The following is a 24,604-nucleotide window of genomic DNA, read 5'->3' as shown; positions in this document are numbered from 1 at the left end:
CAAGGCAGGAAAGGGAATGTGAAACTGAATCCAAGGTAAAGCTTTCCAGAAATTCCCATGTGTAGTAAGTCAGAAAGAATTTACCCTCTCTTCTTGTCCAGCCCGGAAAAGTAGGTGTTGCACCAAAGACTTGGAGAAGGGAGAAGGTTGGGAACTGGAGCAGATGGCCTTGCTCGCGTATCAGATTCACCGACTTCGACTGGATCTTTGTTAGTAGATCTGGGCGGTGGGAAGGTCTTACCCCCTACCTTACTCTTGCTGTTTGGCCGAAAGCAAGCCAGGGCTTCAGGAAAATGATGTTAGATTTGGAGAAAGGAAAAGGGGCTTTGTGTCAGTATTTTTTGCACAAACCTGTGAAATAGGGACTTTAGTGGAGCTGGAAGATGACTTACAGAACTCAGCTGATGGTGGCTGGCGGCCAGCGAGGCATCTGCATGGAGGGTTAGTGAGAGTAACTCGCAGAGGCGCTCGCGCATCGTTATTTGGCTTTGTCAGAGACTCTGCCTATAATTTGAAGTAATAGGCATTCCTGAATATGTTGTCTAAACGGCAGTGGGTTATTTCTTCCAGGGCTTCCTTCATAAGCCACATCTGGATTTTTAAGATCAAAACAGATTTGAACAGAGCAAGGAGGAAGGACAATAAAAAGGGAAAGTACCTTGTTCTTTTCAGTGGCAGTAGAAGGAAAAGATAAGGACATGCCAATGAAGAGGAGTGGCTTTTATGAACGCCACAGAAAACGGCATCACTCTCATGCCAGTTGAGGAAGGGTAAGGCTTGCAGCCCCTCAGTCTGGGTGTCTCTTGCTCCGGCAAGCCGGAAAGGATCTGAGGTATTTCTGTTAGCTGTGAAACTAGGAGTTTGGGTTTTTCTGATCGGGAAGCTACTTCCTACCCTATTCTGAAAGAGGCACCGAAAAGCAAATCCCGGGACCTCATCCACGAATTGGAAGAAGGGCTGAAGTACCTTCAGAGAGAGTAGCACAGTTTTAGACATAATGCCCTCTTGGATGGGGAAGGATTGGATTTGGGGTCTCGTGAACACCTGCTTTCTCACGTGTTGTACCAGTCAGGCCCAAGCTCGATTCCCAGGGAAGAGGGGTGTGTCTATCTGGGGTTGGGCCAGTGGGCTGGTGGTATAGGAAAGCCTTGCTGCTTTGGGTGTGATGTCAGCTGGGTTCATGACTGCCCTGTGAAAGGGGAATGAGGGGAATCCTTTCTGAAGGCGCTAGAAGGGAGCTTTCTATAGGGGCACCTGATTACCCCCATGTCAACTATGCCAGGCCCTAAGGGGCAGAGAGGGATCCTGAAGCAGAGCATAGAGGCCCTGGGAGGCCACAGTTCATCAGCCCCTGCTGAAGGGCCACGTGTTTGCCTGTTATCCCCACAGCTGAAAGGAGAAGTTGGGAATCCTCCAAGGGTGCGTTTCTTCCCCTCTGGTTTGCAGCTGCTAGTTCTTGCTGTCCAGCAAAAGGAAAACAGGAACTGGTACACACTCCACAGGGAGCTGGGCAAGATGGCATCTTCCTGGTGCTCTTAAAGTCCTCCAGAAGTATCGAACTAAAAGGAAATAGGTCTTCCTTCAAAAACTAAGAAGAGATCCAGTTTAATGTTTGCCTAATCTAGAATCTTCTTGTCAGACCTTTGGCCCAGCCCATTACCTTGGCTTCAGGGTAGAGCGGTGTGTACAGACCCTTACGCTCTATTCATAGAAGAAGGTCCACAGCCACCAGATCTTGGCTGGTCAGAGGCAGTGGTTGCTGCAGAGCCACCAGAAAAGCAGGACATGGGGTTGGCATGAGGGGGTGACAGCAGCCCCAGTGCAGGGCAAACAGTCCATTGGAGGGTTACAGTTGTTAACCCAGGGTAGGGCCTTCACTCTAGGCCTTCGCGGGTCTTCCTGGCTCCAGAGTTCTCCCTTTTCCAGCAGAGGCCACCCCAGAGCAGCTAATTTAAGTCTTCCCTGAACATCTTTGAACAGTGAGGTTGTTCACTTGTTCCATTTAGAGCCTGCATTCAGAATTCTCCATTTTATATGTGTGTGAACATCCAAAACCTGTGTTGTTCAGACTTGCACAAGACCCTGGTGTCCGTTTTCATTTAGCACTTCTTCCAGTCTCAGTCACTCAAGCCTTTTCATTAGTTCTTGGCCTCAGTGGTCGTTTACCAAAGTCCATACTGTTTACTGAGTTCTTAAGCACTAACCAGTCTATTGGTAAGTCCTATTAGCTCAACTTGAAAACATATCTTGGGGCTCCCCTGGTGGCACAGTGGTTAAGAATCCGCCTGCCAATGCAGGGGACACAGGTTCAAGCCCTGGTCCGGGAAGATCCCACATTGCCATGGAGCAACTAAGCCCGTGCGCCTCTGCCTGCGCTCTAGAGCCCACGAGCCACAACTACCGAGCCCACGTGCCACGACTACTGAAGCCCGCGCACCTAGAGTCTGTGCTCTGCAACAAGAGAAGCCACCGCAATGAGAAGCTGGCACCGCAACGAAGAGTAGCCCATGCTCGCCACAACTAGAGAAAGCCCGCGCACAGCAACGAACACCCAGCGCAGCCAAAAATAAATAAATAAATAAGTAAATACATTTAGTTTTTAGAAAAACAACCATATATCTCACAACCAGCTACTTCTTGCTCCCTCCCCAGCCACTGCCATGGCCCAGCCCCATCACTGTTACCCTGAACTGTTTTTATTTTTTTAATAAATCTATTTATGTATTTATTTTTGGCTGCATTGGGTCTTCGTTGCTGTGCGCGGGCTTCCTCTAGATGTGGCGAGCGGGGGCTACTCTTGGTTGTGGTGCAGTGGCTTCTCTCATTGTAGAGCACGGGCTTCAGTAGTTGTGGCACGCGGGCTCAGTAGTTGTGCCTCGCGGGCTCAGTAGTTGTGGATCGTGGGCTCTAGAGCGCAGGCTCACTCGTTGCGGCGCACGGGCCTAGTTGTTCTGCGGCTTGTGGGATCTTCCCAGGCCAGGGATTGAACCCGTGTAGCCTGCATTGGCAGATGGACTCCTAACCACTGTGCCACTGGGGAAGCCCTTCCCTGAACTGTTAACAGGTGGCCCCTTACTGGCTTCCCACTATCACCTGTCTCTGTATTGTCCATTATCACAGAAGAGCCTAAGTAATCTTTTAAAACTTAAACCATGGGCTTCCCTGGTGGCGCAGTGGTTGAGAGTCCGCCTGCCGATGCAGGGGACGCGGGTTCATGCCCCGGTCCGGGAAGATCCCACATGCCGCGGAGCGGCTGGGCCCGTGAGCCATGGCCGCTGAGCCTGCGCGTCCGGAGCCTGTGCTCCGCAACGGGAGAGGCCACAACAGTGAGAGGCCTGCGTACCGCAAAAAAAAAAAAAAAAAAAAAAACTTAAACCATGTCATTCTCCTGTTTACTGTCCCAGTGGTTTCTCATCACAAGGCCCTAAGTGAGCTGGCCTCCACCTGCCTTGAAGTTTGAGTCACACGGGCTTCATTCTGAAGTGGGAACGAGACAAGCTTACTTTCCACCGCTGAGCCTTCACACTGGCTGTTTCCTCTGTTTCAGGAATGCTCCTTTCCCTTGTCTTCCTCTGGCAGGTTCCTTCTCATCCTTCAGCCCTCTGCTCAGACAACGCTCATGGCTAATTTTCTATGTAGAACTTACTCTAGGAGGGGTGGGGGATGTGCGTGATTTTATATGTGAGGAGGCAGCTTGTTTTTACATCTTCTCAGTTTACACTTTCTCACCTTATATGATCTTTTATTCTTAGGACTGGTCATTTCTGATTTCATCTATTATCTTTGAATTTTTCATAACTCTGAAGATAGCTTCAGAATCTCAAAGCACTGTACTGACCATTATAATTCCTTCACTTTGACAATGAAGCGGAAGTTAGAAGAAGTGAAGTGGTCAGTCGTTGAGTAGCAGGACTGGATTTGAACCAGTTTGCAGTGCTTTCCTGTGGACACAGCTGTGTAGCTGTTGGTAAGCAGTTTAAGCAGAGGACAAGTTAGTGTCAGCCGCACGCTCAGGCTTACTGTTGTTTTATTTATATAGAGTACTGTTCAAAAATAATCTTTTTAAAGCAGTTTATGTCTGTTTTGCCACTTTTTTCTTGAAACAGTCCAGGTAGGCAAGAGGCACAATGACTCCATTTTATAGATGAAAGGGCTACAGAGAGGCAAGCGACCGACTGAGGGGCAGCCGTGAGGTCCAGTTGTCACACTTCGTTAAATTGCTCTCTAGTTAATGAAATAACAGTATTTTAAACTTTTAAATTATTGGGACTTCCCTGGTGGCGCAGTGGTTAAGACTCCACGCTGCCAGTGCTGGGGGCCCAGGTTCGATTCCTGGTGAGGGAACTAGATCCTACATGGATGCCGCAACTGAGACCTGGCGCAACCAAGTAAAAAAAAAACTTGATACATAAAGGACCTATGATGAAATTAGAACAGTTAAGAGAACAAACATCCAGCAAGTCAGGGTTTGTTTAGGGGGCTGTCATAAAGAGATACCGGATTTATTGGGACTCTTGTCTAAAAAGGACAAAATCAAGAAGGAACGCAGCAGAATTACAAAATTATGAAAGTCATCGTTAAAGGCAATCCTGGACCGAGGAAGCACCCTATAAGAATTTGAGCAAAGGGGGTTCCCTGTCGGCCTAGTGGTCAGGGTTCTGGGGCTTTCACTGGGTTCACTCCCTGGTCGGGGAACTGAGATCCCTCGAGCGGAGAGGCACAGCCAGCAGCAACAACAAAAACGCACTGGAGCGTGATGCTTTGTATACCATGTAGTGCACTTATAGAGCTTAGTGTTCGAAGGTGGTAGTAGAAATACAAGCGTTTTTGAAAATTGGCATAGTTTTTTGCATGTCAGATACATATGCATAGCTGTTAGTAAAGCTGGAATATATCTAACATATGAAATTTAGGGAGGCCAAATGACATTCCATAATGATGGAATTCTGGAGCAGATGAAGTATCATAGTATCCGTATCCCTAAGATCAAGGCAAAAGTTTTAAACATTTATCCAGTAATTCAGTGTAAACGAATCCCGATTCTTTTGATATTCTGAAAGCAGAATTGTTTACCTTAGTGAATGGTTACGCCTGGGACAGTGTATTGCCTTAGTCTGCTCCCTCCACTTTACTTGGGGTTGATCTTGCCTTACAGAAAGGAACCATTAAAGCTTCTTTTCCGTCTCCCAAGATTTAAAAAATAGGCATTATATACAGATACAGGAAGGCCTACACCAAGTAACAAATGAAAAATATAACTCAAAATGATGTACGCACACTGACAGTAAGTACATAGTCTACTCTATACAGAATGATGCTAGAGAGTTTACAAAAGTTGGTGATGTAAAAAATTTAATCAGGGCTTCCCTGGTGGCACAGTGGTTGAGAGTCTGCCTGCTGATGCAGGGGACGCGGGTTCGTGCCCCGGTCCGGGAGGATCCCACGTGCCGCGGAGCGGCTGGGCCCGTGAGCCATGGCCGCTGAGCCTGCGCGTCCGGAGCCTGTGCTCCGCAGCGGGAGAGGCCACAACAGTGAGAGGCCCGCGTACTGCAAAAAAAAAAAAAAAAAAATTATAAAAAAAAAATTTAATCAGACCTTCAGAGGGCCTTAGGAAATGTCATTTCTAACAAGGGCTACAGATGATTCTAGGTTCCGATTAAAATGTGGTTTGGGGAAGGACTTCTGACTTTCCATTATGTGTCAGATTATATATCCAATAAAATCAAATTACAAATCATGTAACCGAACAAAAAATAATTGCTTTATACAAAGTAGTAATAGATAACAAAGTTAATAGATAACACAAGATGGTTTTTTAAGTGACATCCTAATATATATAGTTGTGTTCATAAAGTACACTAATCAGAACTATGAAACAGAAAAATTAACAGCAAATTCCAAAGCAAAAGAAAATGTTCTTTTGAGTTCCATGTTTCATTAAGAATCAAAACCCACCAATCTTTCAGTCCTTTTCTATTTTTTTATTCTTTCCCCCACCACCGGCCGCGCGGCATGGCATGCGGATCTTAGTTCCCCGACCAGGGATTGAACCCGTGCCCCCTGCTTTGGAAGTGCGGAGTCTTAACCACTGGACCGCCAGGGAAGTCCCTTTCAGTCCTTTTCTTATATGTTATTCTGTGTCCGCAATTTCCATATCTAATTGGGTTCCTGGATTTTTTTCATTTTCTGTGTGACAGTCTCCATTGAAATGCGTCATTGGCTGCTGCTTTGGCGGTTGAATGTCCTTCTCAGTGTCTGTTACTAGTCCCCACCTAGTGGGCAGAAACTTCTCAGTCTGTGCCTCCAGACAGATTCCAGCTTGCCTCTGTCCCTGCCATCCTTTTTAAGCAAAAGACATGTGGGGTTCCTGCTTATGCTCCACTCGTGTGGGCCATGCCCTCTCATCCTGACTTTGAGTCTGGCCTTGTGTCTGAACCTGTAGCATCGCCCTGAGCAACTGGTGGTTTGTGGCCCATCTGACAGACCTGCTGGATCACTGCAAACTCCTCCAGTCGCACAACCTCTAGTAAGTACGCCATGGCCATGCCAACCCTCTTCTTGCCGCCATCCAGGCTCTTGAGGGTGGGTTGAACCGAGTGCCTAGAAGGGAGGTTGGGCCGCCGAAGGGGGCCCTGAATAGAGCAGGCCCAGAGTCCTGGTCCCATGTTATGCTTTATTCCAGCTTTGGATCCAACATGAGAGAGTTCCTCTTGCTGGAATACGCCTCAGGACTCTTTGCTCATCACAGGTAGGACGGCCCCGAGGGGGTGGGGCGGCAGCGGGGTGCTCTTCAGCAGGCGGATGCTGCCAGTGGGGCTTGGACTGTGTTCTCTCCCGTCTGGTTCCCTGAAGGCTACGAGGTCGGGGGAGGAGCCGCCTTGGGTGCTAACTCCCAAGCCCCAGGCCCTCACGTCTGTCCTCCTCGGACCTGTGCAGCCTGTGGCAGCTGGGGGTGGATTACTTTGACTACTGCCCTGAGCTGGGCCGAGTTTCCTTGGAGCTGCATATTGAGCGGATCCCTCTGAGCACAGAGCAGAAAGCCCTCAAGGTGCTGCGGGTTTGCGAGCAGCGGCAGATGACTGAGCAAGGTGAGTTGGCTGTCCTCCCAGCGTACCTTCTATGCTCATGCCGTGTGAGCCAGCCTGGAGAGCGTCTGGGCACTGGGTGCCAGGAGGTGAACCAAAACACAGGGAAGTCATTGCGGAGGGACAAAGAGCTAGGGATCCATTGGCACCTAGAAGCAGTCGGGCCCATTGCCTGGTTATAAAGGTCCTGACCCACTCTTTCACGCGTTCGCCAGAGGTCAGGCTGGGGCAGGTGCGAGGTGACTTGTCCCAGGTGGGTTGCTGTTGCTGGCTAAGGCTGGCTGGGTGGGGAAGCAGGACCGGAGGTGGCTCGGGGAGAGCACAGGGAGGGAGCAATGCTGATGGTGGCCCCTTCTCCTCCCCCTCGCCGTCGAATGATAGAAACCTCAGTTGTTCTTCCCAGAGGCATTGCATGTTTCTGACCGTCTCTGAAAGCATACAGCATTCAAGACCCAAAGGATGGTAGCATTTTCAGCATGTGGACAGATAATGGAGGTGCTGATCTGTGGGGAGCAATACAAAGATTTTTACCACCCCTGAAATGAAACCCACTCACAAAGCCAGTCCTGCCAGGAGACAATTTATAAACCTCAAAGTTCCTAGTTCTGCAGGCCAAACTGTATTTGCAGCCCACAGAGGAGCCGTGTGAAGCTCAGAGGAGGTGGGAAGCTTCAGGAATGGAGTGATTTGTAGGGTGAAAGTTTCATCTTTACTGTTTTCCCTGCAAAGTTCGCAGCATTTGTAAGATCTTGGCCATGAAAGCTGTCCGCAACAATCGCCTGGGCTCCGCCCTCTCTTGGAGCATTCGAGCCAAAGATGCCGCCTTCGCCACGCTCGTCTCAGACAGGTGGGCTCAATCTGTGTGTGCTTCCTGGGTACTGCCTGGGCAGTTGGGAGGCTGAGGAGGTGGGCCTGGGACTGCTGCTCTGACCTCTGGGCCGGGCCTTGTAGGTTCCTCAGGGATTACTGTGAGCGAGGCTGCTTTTCTGATTTGGATCTCATTGACAACCTGGGGCCAGCCATGATGCTCAGTGATCGACTGACGTTCCTGGGTGAGTCTCTCTGGGCTCTGTGCCCTGGACCTTCAGCACAGGTGGACAGTTATGGAGATTGGAGGGACTGTTCTAGGCTTCTCCAGTCTAAAACACATAGAACCCTGTGTACCAGTTTCTGCAAAGGATATTTTTTGGTAACGTTTTATTTTCTGGTAATTTCAAGCTTAGAAGTTGTGAAAGTAGCGTAGAGAATAAGGAACTCCCATACACACTTTATCCAGATTCACCAGTTATTTATACTTTGCCTCATTTGTTTTATTCTCTCAATCAGGTTTTTGGGGAACAGTCAGAAAATAAGTTGGAGATTTATATGGAGACTTTCTCCATAAATATCTGAGCATGTATTTGTTAAGAATAAGAACATTCTCTTACATAACCAGTTATGAAAATCAGGAGGCTCAACGTTGATATAATACTCTCATCTAATCCGTATTCTGATTCCATCAGTTGTCCCAGTAATGTCCTTTACTTTGTCTCGGTTCATGCTTTTAGTTTTCATGTCTCGTTAGTGCCTCTGCCTTTCTTGGTGCTTCCTTAATCTTGACATTTTTGAAGAGTCAGTGCAGCTCTCTTGTAGAATGTTCTCACTTGGGGATTATCCATGAGCAGCCTCAGATTATATATTTGGGCAGGAATTCCACTGAGGTGATGTGTCCTCCTCAGTGTCGTCCCCTTATTGGTGGAGTTCACCTTGGTCACGTGTAAAGATTTTCCCTTTAACAATTTGTGGAGGGATACTTTGGGATTATTTAAATGTCTTGTTTCTCATCAAACTTTGACCCACTAGTTTTAGTTAACTACTGGTGATTTTCTCACTGCCAGTCCTTGTGTTTCATAGTTGGCATTCCACTGTATGGCAGGCTTCCTCTTCGTCCCCGTTTATTCTTTGATTTACATCAGTAATGGCCTTATGGGTTATTTTATTCAATCTGTTATATAATTCATGACTCTTGTTTATATTGATGCTTATATTCTCCCAGGTTTGGCTCTCTGGAACCCCTTTTTTTTTTTTTGCAGTACGCGGGCCTCACTGTTGTGGCCTCGCCCATTGCGGAGCACAGGCTCCGGATGCGCAGGCTCAGCGGCCATGGCTCACAGGCCCAGCCGCTCCGCAGCATGTGGGATCTTCCCAGACCGGGGCACGAACCCGTGTCCCCTGCATCGGCAGGTGGACTCCCAACCACTGCGCCACCAGGGAAGCCCTGGAACCCCTTTTAAGCGTGTATTTTGAATCCTTTTGGTCTTGTTGGCCCGTGAGCTTGGAGGCCACTCTGGAAGAATTTCCTTGCTCTGTGGAAAGGCTGGCCTGGGGTCTCTTTTGTTTAGGGTCAGAGGTGACTTAGTGTGCTCTGCTCTCAACAGGAAAGTACCGCGAGTTCCACCGGTTATATGGGGAGAAGCGTTTCGTTGATGCTGCTTCTCTTCTCCTGTCGTTGATGACGTCCCAGATTGCCCCCCGTACTTTCTGGATGACACTACTAACAGATGCCTTGCCCCTTTTGGAACAGAAACAGGTACAGGTTGAGTCCACGGTGATCATCTTCTGTGCGTGTGCGCGTGCATGCGTGTATTCCCCTATAGCGCCCACTCTGGATATCCATATCTACACAAGAAAAACTACTTAATTTGAAATGTGGCATCTGTTTACTGACAGTGCTCAGCCCAGGACCCTGACAAGAGCTGGGAGTGAGAATGGGGGGCTGCTCTACCCTCCCAGGGTTGCATACAGAAAGCACACTTCTCCAAGTGAGATACAAGAAAGGCTGTCTCGGCTTGAGCTCGTGCCCAAACCACTGCAGGCTTTGGCTGGGGAGCAGCTAAGCGAAGCAGCGTCTCTCCCCTAGGTGATTTTTTCAGCAGAACAAACATACGAGCTGATGAGATGCCTGGAGGACTTGACCTCAGGAAGACCAGTGCGTGGAGAGCCTGATGCCCAGCAACTCCAGGTCAGCTGAGCTTTTCCAGTTTGTTGGTACCACAATGGAGATGAGAAAAGGCTCCTTCTAGCTCAGGTGTATCCCCACCCCGAGATGTTGGCCCCTTACAAACTCACATGCCTCTTAAGATACCTCTTAACCTGTAACTGGGACACGCCAACTTATTTTAGGAGAAAATGGGGTGATTCTAGTGTTCTCGTCTGTTTTTTCTTTCCTGTCAGTCAGTCAGTCACAGTGGTCCTTTGCATGCAGCTCCACCTCTTAATATTAAGAACTTGCTGGAAGATACTACTGAATGTTATATGCCTTTTATCTCTCTTTGGATTAGAGAGTCTTGGGAACTATAAAGAAGGTAAACTTCCTGCCGTGCCTCATGCAGGCTCTTTGCTTTTAGGATGATGACGTAGAGACCACCAAGGTGGAAATGCTGAGACTTGCTCTTGCACGGAATCTCGCCCGGTCAATTATAAAAGAAGGCTCATTGGAAGGTTCCTGAGGCCGGCTCCAACACGTTATCTTTGTAAGGCAATGTATATACATTTTTAAAAGAATAAATGTTTTCTCTTGCAAATGTAAGGCAAGTTCTTTTAGAACTTAACAGTTCTTACACCCAGGGAGTTTTTATCTGCCACCACTGTAAACCTGAGGTAGCTGTCTTCGAGAAGAAGCCGCCCCAGCAGTTACGGTGAGTGCAGTGCCCTCCTGCTTGAAAGTAGAAATTTGAACAAGGGCATTCAGTGGTTTATTTGTGCTTCTGAAATTTGGCTTCACCTCACAATCATCTGTTGACTTTCCAGTTATCTTCTTTAAACAAGAAAACGGTCTAGGCACCTTACCTTTCAGCAGCAGCCCTCAGGTGATGCCAGCATACCCACCTGTGTACATTTGGAATTCGTCAGTGGCACCTGCCCCCACGTTGGGGCGACTGGTGTCTGCATTAGGAGGATCCCAAATGGGGCGAAAATGGTTTTATTTAACGTGCAGCGAAACAAGGCAGCAGTTGACATATCCAGTAGGGTTTTGTCACGAAGCAGTGACCTCAATAGTAACAAGTAACACTCATAAATAATTTTAAAGTCTAAAGCTTATAAAGGTACATTTCCATATTGTAGTCCCACAGACCTTCCCAGGGCTGCAGCAGCCCGTCTCTGGAAAGCTCTTGGATTTATTCCTTAAGTAGTGAAATTGATTCACTTCTGACTGTCCTAGTGAAGCAGTGAAACCTGCTTGCCAACAGTGGGAGGGAAGGGGAGATGACCTCTGTATTGATGGAGTGAGGAAGCCTGGCAAGGAGCAGGGAGGGGTCAGGGAACATGGTTTGTGCCACCTCTCCCCAGAGATGGCTCTGAGCCTATCCAGCTGAGCTCAGGTGAGCTGTGCACTCTCCCCAGCTGGTGGTTCTCACTCTCCTGTTGCCCCGTGAGGCCTAGAGTCCCCGGCCCAGTTCCATCTAGTGGGTGGAGCAGCTTGGGCTGAGCACTGTTGAAGCAATAGGGTCTGGTGACTCGATTCAAGCAAGGCCCCTAATCTCACCACCTCCAGACCCAACATCTTGCTGACAGTGCCCCTGGGCGGCTGGGGACAGGGTTTCTGGGCAGCAGGTATGGACACACAACTAGTGCAACGTGCCTGACCCTGAGGCCTCCTGTTCCCAGTCAATCACGTGCCACACCACAGGCCATCTGGTGGGAGGCAGGGGAGGCTGAAGCAGGAGGACACAGGGCGCTGGGAGTCGTCCTCCCCTTCAGAGGCGTGAAGGGCAGGACAGCAGTTTATTTCATGCGGAGCAAGAGGTAGTGAGTAGGATGGCCTGCTCCCGTAGCAGGAGGCACACTTTTCCCAGAAAGTGCTGAGGACCTGCTTCCGGAGGAAAACACTGGTTCTCTTCCATCTTCTTTCTTCTTTCCTTCCCATCTGCAGTTCAGGCTGCCATGAGGCCAAGTTCTACTGTTTCTAATAGCTTGAGTTGAGTTCCTCATCCTGCTGCGATGTCCATAGGACACAGCCTGCCACCACCAGGGACAAGCACACAACTCATTATCCAGTGGCCACTCCAGGATGACGCTGCCCATGGAGGGCAGGGTTGGAGATCTGGCAGCATACCAACTCCTTACTCTGGGCCCAGGGCCGTTCAGGACCATTGGGCTTTGCCCACCTCCCTGGAGATGGGAGCAGGAGCCTGGCAAGGGGAAGCACGGAGCAGCAACGGGGAGCTGAGACCTCTGGGGCTGTGAGGACGTGGTCCTTGAGGGAGGGCCCTGAGTCTGTCTTTGGAGACCTCCCCCTCTGTGGCATCAAAGGACGCCAACACAGGGGAAAAACCTACTCCAGCCCTGGGTCCATGTTCCCAGGGCAGGGGTGCAGAGTCTGGGGCCACTCCCCACCCCTGATGCACGTGGCCACTTCAAGTCACACAGGTAGATAAAAACAGGTCCTTTTAGGGGGCCAGAGGAGGAGAGATCATCACAGCAGCAGCTCGTCTCCTGGCAGCAATACCCAGGCCCCCTGTTCCACATCAAAGCTCTTAAGCACTGCAGTCAGGACGTGAAGAAGGACTGGACCTGGAGAGCCTCCCGTCTCAGGGCAGCCTGCCTGGGCTCCAAAGTGCAGATGACAGTGTCCTCTGGGGTCACAGGCTCCCCCACTGCTCCACAGGGGGGAACTGGTCCACCTCCCCCACCTCCGTGCTCAGCTGCTCCCCCAAGGCGAAGGTCAGCCTGTACCGAAGCCTCGCCTTCTCCTGCGGCAGAGGGGCAGCGTGTGAGACGCTCTCTTCTGTGATACCCTTGGGGCCCTGTCTGTGCTGCGGGACAGGCCCTGCTCCTACCACCTCGTCCTCACTCAGCCACTGAACCAGGGTAGAGAAGGGACGCATGTTAACGGCTGTGGTATCACGACACTCCAGGTTGGGAGGTGATATTCCCGAGCCCTAACCTGGGGCAGCCAGGGCTTTAGGCTGGGATCCCCAGTTCTAGCTCACCTTCAGTGGATTGGCCAGCAGCATGACCTGGGTGATGGCTGCAGGTGGCTGGATGGGGCTAAACGGAGAGAGTTCTGTCCCAGAGGGTGGCTGCAACTTCACTTTCATTGACTAAAGAGAGAGAGAGAGAGAAGCTCCTTTGAAGAGAGACTGCAGGTGCCCCTGAGATGGAACTGGGATTGGACGCAGTGGGTGCAAGATACAGGTGAATTCTGCCTCTTGAGGCTCCAGGAAGCCGGGGGTACCTTGGGCACTGCAGCCTGCAGCACGATGCTCTTGATAGGCAAGGGAGCCGTATTCAGCATGGACACCACCACCACCAGCACGTCAGGCCGTCCTGGAGGACACTCCTTGGCAAAATGGAAGAGGATGCGGAAGCCATTTTTATCATAGGCTGTCACAGGAAGGGCGCTGCCTGTAAGAAGGGGGCGCGTGAGTGTGGAAGGAGAGGAAGGCTGAAGACAGCCAGCAGACACCACAGCCAAGCGGGAGGGCGCGGCGGCCCTGTGACAGAGGCTCCACTTCTGCAGGACCTCCCGAGAGTGCACGGTGGGAACAAGCACAGGCTGAGACAGCGGTCAGGTGGGCCACGTGCGGCTCTAAGGGACCCCGGCCTGGAGATCCTGTACCCTGCCACCCCTGTCGTGTCCCCCACAACACTGCAAGTTGTGAGCCCCACCTCCCCTCTCACCCCAAGCCTCCAACACCTACTAGGCTTGATAGACTCCAGGGGGACGTGGACACTGGTCAGGGAGAGCTCGGGCCCCTGCACGGGGCTGCCCTGGGACTGGAAGGCAGGTGGCTGGAAGAGAGGGCTGCCGGGCCCCGTGGAGAAGGGGAGGAGAGGTCTAGCTGAGGTGCTGGTGGGGAGCAGAGGGGAGGTGGCAGCGCCAGCGAAGAAGCCGGAGGAGACGGGTTTCACCAGGCCTGAGGTCCTGGGAGGCAGGAAGGAGAACAGGGCACGTCAGAGACCAGGCAGAGCTGCTGGGCTGCCCCTCACTAAGGCGGCCAGGCTAGAGCCGGTTCTTCCCCTCCCTAGCTTCCAGATTCCAGACTGAGAGGGAACACTCATGACCCCTCTGGAGCTGCCTCTGGCTCTGCCACGCCCGGGCCTGCCCTCCCCACCAGCCCCTCTCCCACTCATTACGCTTTGGCCTCTTCTAGAAGCTGATCAAGGGCGTCCAGCTGGCGCACAGTGCTGTCGCCCAAAGCTGAACCATGGTGCCCGGGGGCTGCAGGCTCAGCCTTGGGGGCCGAAGCTGGGGCCAGGCCGGTGGAAAATGAGAAGGAGCCGGCCGCGGGGGCTGGAACGCTGGCTGGGACCACGGGGGCCTGGGAGTTGCCTGCGGGGGCCGCTGAGGGCTGCAGGAGAGGCCCATCTGAGAGGCTACAGGCACCAGTTCCAGGTTTGGGGCTGAAGAAGTCCAGGTTCGACTGTTCGTTCTGTGGGGAACGGAAAGCGTGAGTGAGCAGAGGGCGCGAAGGGCCCTGCGAGCGGCGGGGGATCTGGGCTCTCCACCCCCCACCCCTTTACTGGGGGCCCTACTGCAGCCCTTCTGGACGAGCAGCCCCTGTTCTCCAAGGACGGGGCAGGGATGAAGCGCCGTATCCGGCGTGGTGCCCTAAGGGGTCAAGACAGCAGACAACTGCAGCTGAGGACTAGTCGGGGAGGGGGAGGACAGTAGGAAGTGAAGGCTGTCAGCCCTGCAGTCATGTCACCTGTGCCCCTACCTGGAACAGGGGCCACTGGCTGTTTCCAGCTGACTCTCTGGGAGGAGCACAGGGGGCTGGGTCGGTGAGACCTGAGAACAGAGAAGACGACTGCGGTGAGAAGAGGCTCTGGGCTTAGGCAGTCCCAGCCCCACCTCAACCGAGGTAGGGTCACGTGACCAGCTGGGCGTCCGTGGGTGACAGGGTGGAGAGGTGTCCCCCAGGCAGCCTCCAGAGGGGAGCGGATCCGCTTCAGTCCTTACGTTGAGGGGGCACCTCCCGGGGAGAGGGGAGCAGAGCAAGACACTGGGTCCGCTCTGCTCCCCCTGAGGGACACTGCACTTGGCTCTCTGCCTACAGCGGAAGCCTCCTCCGCCACCCTCGCTAAGCACACGGGCCCCTCAGACCTCCCGCTCCCACGTGCCTAGCTTCCCTACCGGCCCCACCAGAAGCCCTTTCCAGCCCCCAGGACGCACCCAAGCAGAGCAGCTCCTCGTCCAGCAGGCTGAGGGTGTGGCTTGTGCTGCTGGGTCCCGGGGGGGCCTCAGCCTGGCTGGACGAGTGGCTGCGCCCGGGTCCCAAGGCCTGGGGGGGCGGAGGGAGGATAGGTATGCCCGAGGGGCGGGGTACGGGGGCCAGCACTGGGGACAAGCTGCTCGGCGCATCCAACTCGGCAAGGTCAATGAGAGTGCCTTGGTTACTGGAGTGGTGGTTTCCTGGATGGACGAATGGAAGGGGACAGGAATAATCAGGGGCCACTCGAGTGGCTGCAGAGAGGGAGGGGGAACCCTGACACAGCCTCTGGCCTAATCCCAGAGCACCTGTGCCAGGTGAAGGCTGAAAAGCCAGCGGAGAAGGCAAGCAGGGGAGACCCTGTGCAGACCTCCCAGGGGGACCGCTTGGAGTGGCTCAGAACCCCCTCGGGCCCTGTGGGATGACACACTGGTCAACCTGCACCGTGGCCTGGTGGTGGGGACTGGGGCTGGTCCACAGGGGTCGGGAGTGGGGAACCAGAACACTTTACCTTCAGAGTCAGGAATGGCTGAGGTGGCCACCTCCCCATTGATGACCTGCCCTTCAACGACTGTTTTATAAGAGTTGATGACCCGGGAGAGGTTGTCACTGGCCTGCAGGATGTCCCCTAGAATGGAGAGAGACTTCTCACTCCTGGCCGTGACGGCGCCCCACCACACACATCCCGACTCCCAGCTCATCTTTGCCAATCCCTCTTCAGTCACCTAAACTGCTGTCGTTGTCCTCTGTCTCGCTGGCTAGTTTGAATAACGTCCGCCTCTTGCTCTCACACCGATCAAACAGCTCCTAGAAGAGACCCAGGCAGAAAAGCTGGAGCTGGCAGGGTTCTTGGAGAGCATCTAACTCAGCGTTCACGCCCAGCCGCGGGCTCCCCTGGTACCGCGGTCAGTTACCGGCAGAGCTGGGCTCGGAGCACACATCTTGCCACCTGCCTCCGCCACTCTGCGTCACCCAAGACGCCTGTTCAGGCGGAGAAGTCACCAGGACAGTATGTCCCTTCCTGCCTCCCAGGCTGGCACGTGTCTCAGAGTTCAGAGTATCTATGTGACCGAGGGCTGAGGTGAGCATCAGGGGCACAGGGCTGGCCCCTCTGCCCAGATGTTCCCGAGGCAGAAAGCGAGGCGGAGCAGGGGCGCACCCCAGAGCGGGTCTGCAGAGTCGCGTAGATGTAGGGGTATGTGGAGCGCGCGCACCCTGCGCAAGTCAGCCATGGCTCGTGTGCAAAATGGGGGCGCCACTCCCCTCTACCTGGCTGCTGTGCCGGTTAAGAGGTGAAGGAACACCAGGTGTGTAGCAGCGTCTTAGGGCTGGGACTCGGCGAAGGCTGGCTCCCTTCCCCGGAGCCTGGACCTCCCAGAGCGGGGCCTACCTTCATGAGCTCTTTATCTGCCTCTGAAGAATCCTCTTTGCTGTAATGAAGCAGCATCTCGCTGAGCAGCTTTACGTTGTTATTAACCTCCTCTAAAGTGTGCAGACGCTTGGTCACCTTCTGGATCCGCGCCTCATCCTGCATCAAAGAGGATCCAGGAGAAAGAGCTCAACTGGACCCATCCCACTGCCCCCCAGAATCCCGACAGGCAAGGATCACACCTTCCCAGAGAACACGAGAGCAGAGGCCAGTCCCACGGAAGCTCGTTTCAGTGCATGATTCTTTTTTTTTTTTTTTATCCCCCCCCTCCCCGGGCCACTTTTCCCCCTTGGTGTCCATACGTTTGTTCTCTACATCTGTGTCTCTATTTATGCCCTCACTGCATGATTCTTGGGAACCACTGGCCTCAGACCCAATCTACAGTTTTTCTTTTAAAGCAACAGTCCTCCCTACCCCCAAACTTGGCCCCAGCTACTCGTGCTCCTCCATCCCATTCTCCCCCAGAAGCTCCCATGCTCCTCCTTCCAGGTGAGGGCTGGGGACAGGGCAAACAACAGGCGCAGCACCAGGGGAAGGGACCTCTGCTCTGTGGCCACGGGATCCTCCACCCCAAGGCTCGGGACCCACTCACTTCCTTCACCATGGACTTGATGAGCTTGTTGGCCTCCTGCAGGTCATCTGGGTTTTTGCTTTTCAACAACTTGGCTAAAAGCTGGAAGAGGAGGGTATCAGAGGTAGAGGAACAGGCAACTCCCCACCTGGGGAGAACACAGGACCAGAGCTCCCCACAGCACTGAGCAAGCCCGCACCTCATCTGAGGACGCTGCAGGCTGGAATGCACTTTACCTTGGACTTCTCCTCATCATCAAAAACAGGGTTTTTGGGACGAGGTGGTGGAGAGGGGATCAGTGTCCTGTCCATAGGGATCAGCGGGTCCGACTGCACAATGCCTGAAATGGGACAGGGCAGCGTTCGCGCAGGCTGGGCCTCGCTCTTTCCCCTCCTCATGCAGCAAGGGGGCGCTCCCTGGGACCAGGCCTGCGGGCCGCAGCCCCCTCATTCCCTCACAGCCCAGCCCCTCCCGCTGTCTTAGGCGGACACCCCTCATTCTTCCTAGCCTTGGCCAGCCTTCAGGGCTGCTTTGAGGCCGAGGGAAGGCAGGCGCATACCCTGTCTCTTCAACATGTGGTAGGCATCCTTGATCTTGGATTCTTCCGGCAGCGCCAACGTCCAGCTATAAAGCAGCTCAATAACCTTGGTCTTCACTTTCTCAGACACCCTGTCCCCCAGGTACTAAGAGGCAAAAGGAAATGGGAAAACTTAGCACAGTCTGGAGGCAGAGACAGAGGGAGCGCTCTCTTCACGGCAATGTAATGGTCGCTAGTTGGATACAGTCCTCAAGCTTCCTCCAAACCCGCAGGTGTGAGGCGTGAGTGCGACAGTACTGGGAGGGGAGGGCAGGAGACGGCCTGCACACGGCCGTATCCATCCGGCGTACAGACGGTAGTCAGGCCGGGGGCTGGGAGCTCCTCACGGCGTTTCCACACACAGTCTGCCAGAAACAGAACTGCACTTTCTCTCAGAGGAGTTAATGAGAACCTCTTTGCTATGAAGAATTGTTCCCTCTGCCGTAAGTGGGTGCCCAGAGCTTAGGCAACACTAGTGTGCGATGGAAGCCCGGTGATGAGGGAGGCCAGCTGCTCGTGTCCACGTGAGGCAGGCGAGGAAGAGTGACTGCTGTCACCAGAAGCCCGGGGTCCAACGCTACACAGGCCCTCCGCTGACATGCGCGCAGCTGCTGCCACATCACCTGTCACGTTTAGACTGGGAGCCCTGTCTGGACATCCTGCTACTGTCAGAGCCTAGCTCTCTGAGGACAGGACCCAGGGAATCTCAGATCCATGGAGATGCTGGTCTGTGCAGTGAAAGCCAGTAAGATGGGGCGGGGTACGAAAGAAGTTCTTAGAAACGAGGAAACTGCCACTGACTTACCTTTGGAGAGACGACTTTGATCAACTCATTCAAAAACCGGAACTTTCCCACTTCGTTATGAAATCTCCTCCCACAGTTCTTCATGCAGGCCTCCAGCACCTGGACCACACAAAGGCGCGGCGCTCAGGCCTGGGACCTGGCACTCGGCCAGAGCCCACACAGAGGGAGCGCGAATAAATCCTCACCCAAGGAAGGAGCTAACCAGGAAAAGAGGCCTGCACTGCCCCAGGGGACATCAGCGCAACGAAGGAGTCCCTCAAACTGTAAACCTCTCCTGGGGAAGCTCAACAGGAACCAAAGTAAAAAACCCTGAGACCCAGATACCAAGACAGATCGAGTGTCAGTCCTGGAAGGTGCCTGCCTGCAGATTCTGCCCTTGTGTTTTACAGGTGAGGAGACGGAGACCCAGAGAGCACACGCTTCTCTCAGGGTCCAGGGTTCTTTCCATAAGCTGATCAACGTTTTGGGGAGGTGGGAGAGAATTCTGTTAAATTCTGTTTTCTTCATTGTAGATGGCACACTACTTCCCCTCCCCCGGCCCCCATCTATTTTCCTTCTGGGGCCCATACGACCTGCCTTGAGTTTTCCTCCAAGGAGCAGACCACCCCAGTGCTGCCCGCTTCCCTGGCTTCTGTCTCTGTAAAGCGGGGTTTTTCAACTGCACCACTGCTGACATTTTGGGCCGGTCACTTGTTGTAGAAGCCTGTCCTCAGCAGCACCCCCGGCCTCTACCCACTAGATGCCAGTAGCACCTCCTGACCTGTGACAACCAGAAGTGTCTCCAGACATTGCCCAGTGTACCTGGGGGACAAAACTGCCCCCAGTCAAGAACCACTGTTCTAAGGCCATTGCTCTCCGGAGGACACAGCAGAGCCATGTGCGTGGGCTAAGTGCCTTTTCCACGACCGTGTCCCCCTCTCCCGGTTTTCCAGGAGCTGAACCAAGTCAGGAGAGAAGCTGGGCCCCCTGGCTTAGGGGGGAGCCCGGGAGGCACCCGCGTGCCGCACACGGCTCCACGTCCTGACCCCCCTTAGTCTGAATAAACGCTAGGATCTGCCTGTTGGTGGATGCCTTCACTAGTAACCGGCATTATTTTTAGCTACAGGATGAATCACACTTGGCCAACTCTTTCCTGGCAAGACAGCTCTGTCAGCCTCTCTTCAAGAAGCCTTCTCTGAGCCTCACCCACAGCCCAGGGCCCCTGCCCCTCATTCCCTCCCTCAGCCACTCTGCTTTTCCCACTAGACCTTGTGCCCACGCTTCAGCCATCCGTGAAGCTCAGTGCCTGGCACAGGGGCACACACATTGGTGGAACAGCTGACTGAGCAGGGTCCAGGTATGTCTAGTTTGTATAGACGGTGTTCAGCTGGCTTAGGGTGTGAGCCCTCACCCCCTGAGAGATCCCAGCGGGCTCATGGGGAAAGGCCTGGGCTCATGAAGATCCACCGTCAGCACGAAGAACCTACCGTCAGGGCCTGGACTGCCTCCCATTCCTGCGGAGACTGGATCTTATGGGCCAGCAGTCGGACGGCGATCTGTGGCCTGGGAGACAAGCAGACCACACTTTCAGGACACTGACCCGAGGCCATCTGGCTAGCCCTCCTTGGCCACAGTTTTTTACTTTTCCAGTCAACTACCTCTTACCTGCCCCCTAACAGCTTTGAGACTCACCCTTCAAGCTCTTTGTTGATCTGATCACAAAAGCCAATTATGTATTCCCAGTCCTCCTGGCGGTTGGAAGGATTCGTGGCTTTATCTTGGGACAGAACAAAGAAGAGTACGGTTGTTATAAAGAGTAAGGAGGACAGTATGGAAGGCTTTCCTCATGCTTTTTAGGCACTGATGTGAAGAAATTTCTTCTCTAGGAGAAAAGACTCAATAGTTCCGTCAGAAAGCAAGTCAAATACAAATACCACTTTCTGTCCAATATTTTGAAAGTCAAAAACGAAAGAGAAAACAAATCCTAAGCCTCTCATTTTAAGGCAAGCTAGCAACATTTACTGAACCCTTCTAAGCACCAATCACTGTGCTATCTGTCCCTGGGGTTGCAGAAACAGAATCTGAGCTTGAGTAATCTGCACCCTTAAGTTTTGTTTTGTTGTTTTGTTTTTGTTTTTGGCTGCACTATGCAGCATGTGGGATCCTAATTCCCCCGACCACTGGACCACCACGGAAGTCCCAGCACCCTTAAGTTTATTATTGTTTATTTATTTTTGGCTGCATTGGGTCTTCGTTGCTGCGCGTGGGCTTTCTCTAGTTGCGGCGAGTGGGGGCTACTCTTCGTTGCGGTGCGCGGGCTTCTCACTGCGGTGGCTTCTCTTGTTGCGGAGCACGGGCTCTATGTGTGCGGGCTTCAGTAGTTGTGGCACGAGAGCTCTAGAGCACAGGCTCAGTAGTTGTGGCGCACGGGCTTAGCTGCTCCGTGGCATGTGGGATCTTCCCGGACCAGGGCTCAAACCCTTGTCCCCTCCCTGCATTGGCAGGCGGATTCTTAACCACTGCGCCACCAGGGAAGTCCCCACCCTTAAGTTTAAAGGGTCTTCCATGATCAAGGACAAAGACAAGCGTTGAAGAGTTCTCAGAGGGTCACTGAGGGTTTAAATTCCAGGAGCTAAATGCCAAGTCTCCTAATACTTGGTGTGGGTCCTCTCTTCTCTGTTATCCCCAGAACCTGTGCTTATAGAGGATGGCCCCAGCTGAGGGTGGTTAAATGTGTTCCCATCTCTGATTCAGATCTTGGAGTTGGCCTCTTCTAGAAAGCACTCTCAAGCTGTTTGCTAAATTTAGGGCTTCAGGTTTGGAAGACAAAAGGAAGACTGAAGGCGTGGATCCTTTTTTAAGTACCAGGCTCCTCCTGCAGATTTCCACAAGGGCCAAAAGCAGAGTGAGAGCCTGTAAAAAGCCCTTCCCAACAACGGGTGTTGTTAGATGTTCCTAAATTCTGATTTTTCGTGACTGTTTTCTTAACTTCCCTTTCCCCTAACATTAGAAGTCACTAGCTCCACGACCAAGTCCTAAGAGGGGCTCCTAGCCACCCCCTACCCCTCCAACAGGAGTCACAAGGATCAGCAGACGCCAGCTGGCAGCAGAGGGAACACCTGCAGTGCGCAGCGCTGCGCGTGCGTGGCAGCGTTTCTGCTCTGGTTGCAAGAAAATTCTGATGGTTTAGGACCATATTTGGAGGAAAAAAGAGATGTCAGTCCTCAATCTTGAGAAGAGAATTAGCAGGCCCTTCAAAATGGCATGCTTGAAGGGAAGGGAGATTAATTCTATCAAGAGTGGCTATTTATTGCCACAGTGACCTACTAGCTGTTACCCTCCAGAAAAGCCCTGCGTCTCTCCCACCAGGTGTCTGAAATTTTCTCAGGTATCGGCATGGCTTTGTTACTAATCCCTATCATTTGAGATGCTTGAAGTTCTCATGACGTTAAGAGGCTGTAGGATACTAAAAGGTGGTCTGAGGAGCCATACCTGCACCTGTCACTCTCATCATTTTGGGGACAGTCGCATGCCTCGTGATATAAGAAAAAGAAGCCCACTCGCTTCCACTGTTTGCAACTAGAAAAGCATCTTACAGATACAGTGTACAATGCGGACAGCCCCTCCCCACACACCGGCATTCACCAAACAATGTACTCTGCCCGGGGCTGCCGTAACTCCCGTAGCATTTCTCCTCCCAAGAACGCTCCCACTTTTCACTTATGTTCAACATCTCTAGAATCCCACTCCCTTTCCCCTTGACAGATCTTTTTACTGCAAACCCGCAGGGAGCTCTCTGCCTACACATGAGCACAAAAAGCCCTGGTTTCAGCCATGGTTGGTCCCACTTCTGAGTATATCCTCTGACTCTCCAGCCAGCTCAGACAGCAGACCTCAGTCACCCACGGGAATTGGAAGAACCTCTGGGGATGATTCTGGGCGACTCAATCGTGCCATCTGCCCACTGCCTCGCCAGCAGACTCACAACTGTCACCCCCTCAACATTCTCCTTCACCTGGCACGGGGGTGACACCAGAGCCTCCTCTCAGTTCCTGCCTTCTAGAACTGCCCCTCTGGGCTCTACTCTGATTCAAGGTTTCTATTTTTGAGGCTCCGTTGAAAGCCTTATTCTAGTCTGTGTCTTTGCCTCTATGTTTCCTGCTCTCATTTTCAACTTAGTTCCATCTCTAGCCTTGACTGTCGTGGGACCTTTGGTCAAGTAGGGATGGAAACAGCAGCACTGGCTACGCCTTCCCAACACGGCTCAGATAGTCCAGTGATGACAAGTTCTATGTAGCAAATGACGTAGAAATAAGCAGAGGCAAGGACACAGATGGAAAGGGAGTCAAGAGTCAGCCTGCAGTGCTGTGGTCTGGAATCGAGGGAGACTTAGTCAATCACCAAGTCTTTGTTAAGCAGCCATAGAAAACTAAGTACACAGCGTGGTAGGCCCTGGAGGGACTACAGGAAAAGTACAAGATTCGGATCCTACCCTTGAGGACGTCACGCTCTTCTGGTGCAACACATGAGAAATCACCAGAGCAAAAAACAAGACAGGGTGTAATTTTAGGTGCTAATTTGGTGCAGAAACGAGTCCAAAAACAAACTCATCACTTCTTCTTCCTGACTTCCCTGTTTCTATAAATGGTGCCACCATTCAAAAGCTCCTTTTGCCCCACCCCCAAGCACCCAGGTTTGAACACTCCTTCTTCCCTCTCCTCACCCATTTTCATCCGTCAGTCATAATCCCTTCCTTCTCGATTTTTTTCTGGGGGTGGGGGGCGCATGTCGCACAGTTTGTGGGATCTCACAATAGTTCTCTCACCAGGGATCGAACCCGGGCCCTCAGCAGTGAGAGTACCAAGTCCTAACCACTGGACCGCCAGGGAAGTCCCCTCAATGTCTTTTTAAAACTCTCACTTCTTCTTTTCTTATTCCTTCCCCGACCTCCTTACTTCTCACCTGCTTCCAGAACTTCTGCTCCAACCCATCCTTTGTAAAAACACCAACATGAACCTTCACAAAACACTAATTTTACCAGGTACAGTAGGAATGGGGACCTCCTAACTGTAGACACGTAAACTTCTTGGGCTGGAATTCAAGCTGGTCCGGAATCTGGTTCTAACTTCTAACTTCCCAGCTTTCTCTCCCACCACACTCCCACAGGAACCCCCTGCTTGAACCAGCCAAACAGCTGTTACTGCATACCCCAGACGTGGTCTGCTCCCTCCACATCACTGTCTGGTGTTTTCTTCGCCAATTTTCCCATTCCTTAGGGCCTAGCTCGAGTGCCATCTCCCCACTGGGAGAACCATCTTCCATTCCACTTATTCCCAATTTCCCAAAGAAATTGTCTGAATTTTAGCATTTATGGCTCTTGCTTTTATCTTTTTACTTAAAAATGCTGTATCCACTCCAGCATCACTTTCTTCAAACTGAAGGCAAAGATTGTTTGAACTTCTTAATTTTCATCACACCTCACACACATAGCAGGTAGTCACTAGACGCTGATCAACTGCTGTAACGCAGGACTTTGGAGAAGGCTGAAATCAAGAGGTGGTTTACGGGGAAGGAGATTCTGGGGTGCATTTTACAGCATGTAGTGGAGCAAAGGGGAAAAGGGCTTTCAGATAAGGAGAGGAATGTGTGTTGGTGGGACAAGAACATCCAACTGACCAAAGTAAGGAAGAATATCAGGAAGCCACGAAGAGGCAGCAGCAGAATGACTTAACTAAACGGAAGTGCTCTCTGGGAGCAGAATGCAGAATGGACTGATATGGGGAGGGGAGAGGCCTGAGACAGTGGGCCCAGCAGAGGCTTCTGTAATAATTCCAGCAAACTGGGACTTTCCTGGTGGTCCAGTGTTAAAGAATCTGCCTTACAATGCAGGGGACGCAGTTTAGATTGCTGGTCAAGGAACTAAGATCCCACATGCCGCGGGGCAACCAAGCCCACACGCCGCA

The 24,604-nt window shown here is 52.4% G+C and overlaps 2 protein-coding genes across 10 annotated transcripts in view; one reads left to right on the top strand and one right to left on the bottom strand.

Moving 5' to 3' along the window:
• Positions 1-10,648, top strand: part of NUP85 (nucleoporin 85) — a 28,008-nt gene extending 17,360 nt beyond the window's left edge. For all 4 annotated transcript variants that reach the window (XM_089900096.1, XM_022589638.2, XM_022589637.3 and 1 more), the window contains exons 12-19: positions 6,443-6,526; positions 6,683-6,748; positions 6,937-7,088; positions 7,815-7,932; positions 8,037-8,137; positions 9,503-9,654; positions 9,985-10,086; positions 10,472-10,648. In XM_089900096.1, coding sequence (XP_089756222.1) covers positions 6,443-6,526; positions 6,683-6,748; positions 6,937-7,088; positions 7,815-7,932; positions 8,037-8,137; positions 9,503-9,654; positions 9,985-10,086; positions 10,472-10,573 — 877 coding nt within the window. In that variant the 3' untranslated portion in view covers positions 10,574-10,648. The remainder of the gene's footprint in view (positions 1-6,442; positions 6,527-6,682; positions 6,749-6,936; positions 7,089-7,814; positions 7,933-8,036; positions 8,138-9,502; positions 9,655-9,984; positions 10,087-10,471) is intronic.
• Positions 5,740-24,604, bottom strand: part of GGA3 (golgi associated, gamma adaptin ear containing, ARF binding protein 3) — a 21,663-nt gene continuing 2,798 nt past the window's right edge. For 2 of the 6 annotated variants that reach the window (XM_089900092.1, XM_089900095.1), the window contains exons 2-17: positions 20,334-20,418; positions 20,129-20,204; positions 18,663-18,761; positions 17,840-17,963; positions 17,517-17,620; positions 17,302-17,382; positions 16,671-16,808; positions 16,006-16,087; positions 15,792-15,908; positions 15,244-15,483; positions 14,789-14,859; positions 14,205-14,500; positions 13,769-13,992; positions 13,303-13,472; positions 13,058-13,168; positions 11,031-12,083 (exon numbers count right to left, since the gene is read on the bottom strand). In XM_089900092.1, the coding sequence (XP_089756218.1) occupies positions 11,850-12,083; positions 13,058-13,168; positions 13,303-13,472; positions 13,769-13,992; positions 14,205-14,500; positions 14,789-14,859; positions 15,244-15,483; positions 15,792-15,908; positions 16,006-16,087; positions 16,671-16,808; positions 17,302-17,382; positions 17,517-17,620; positions 17,840-17,963; positions 18,663-18,761; positions 20,129-20,204; positions 20,334-20,418 (2,252 nt within the window). In that variant the 3' untranslated portion in view covers positions 11,031-11,849. Of the gene's footprint in view, positions 7,589-10,080; positions 11,010-11,030; positions 12,818-13,057; positions 13,169-13,302; positions 13,473-13,768; positions 13,993-14,204; positions 14,501-14,788; positions 14,860-15,243; positions 15,484-15,791; positions 15,909-16,005; positions 16,088-16,670; positions 16,809-17,301; positions 17,383-17,516; positions 17,621-17,839; positions 17,964-18,662; positions 18,762-20,128; positions 20,205-20,333; positions 20,419-24,604 lie in introns of those variants that run through there. The other 4 variants (XM_089900093.1, XM_089900094.1, XM_022589635.3 and 1 more) reach the window with 4 other exon arrangements.

Source organism: Delphinapterus leucas, chromosome 19 (genome assembly GCF_059928025.1).
Source record: "Delphinapterus leucas isolate spDelLeu-1000000601 "Yukka" chromosome 19, BTC_Dleu_Yukka2, whole genome shotgun sequence".
NCBI classification, from domain to species: Eukaryota; Metazoa; Chordata; class Mammalia; order Artiodactyla; family Monodontidae; genus Delphinapterus; species Delphinapterus leucas.
This window is presented reverse-complemented; position numbering and strand designations above follow the sequence as displayed.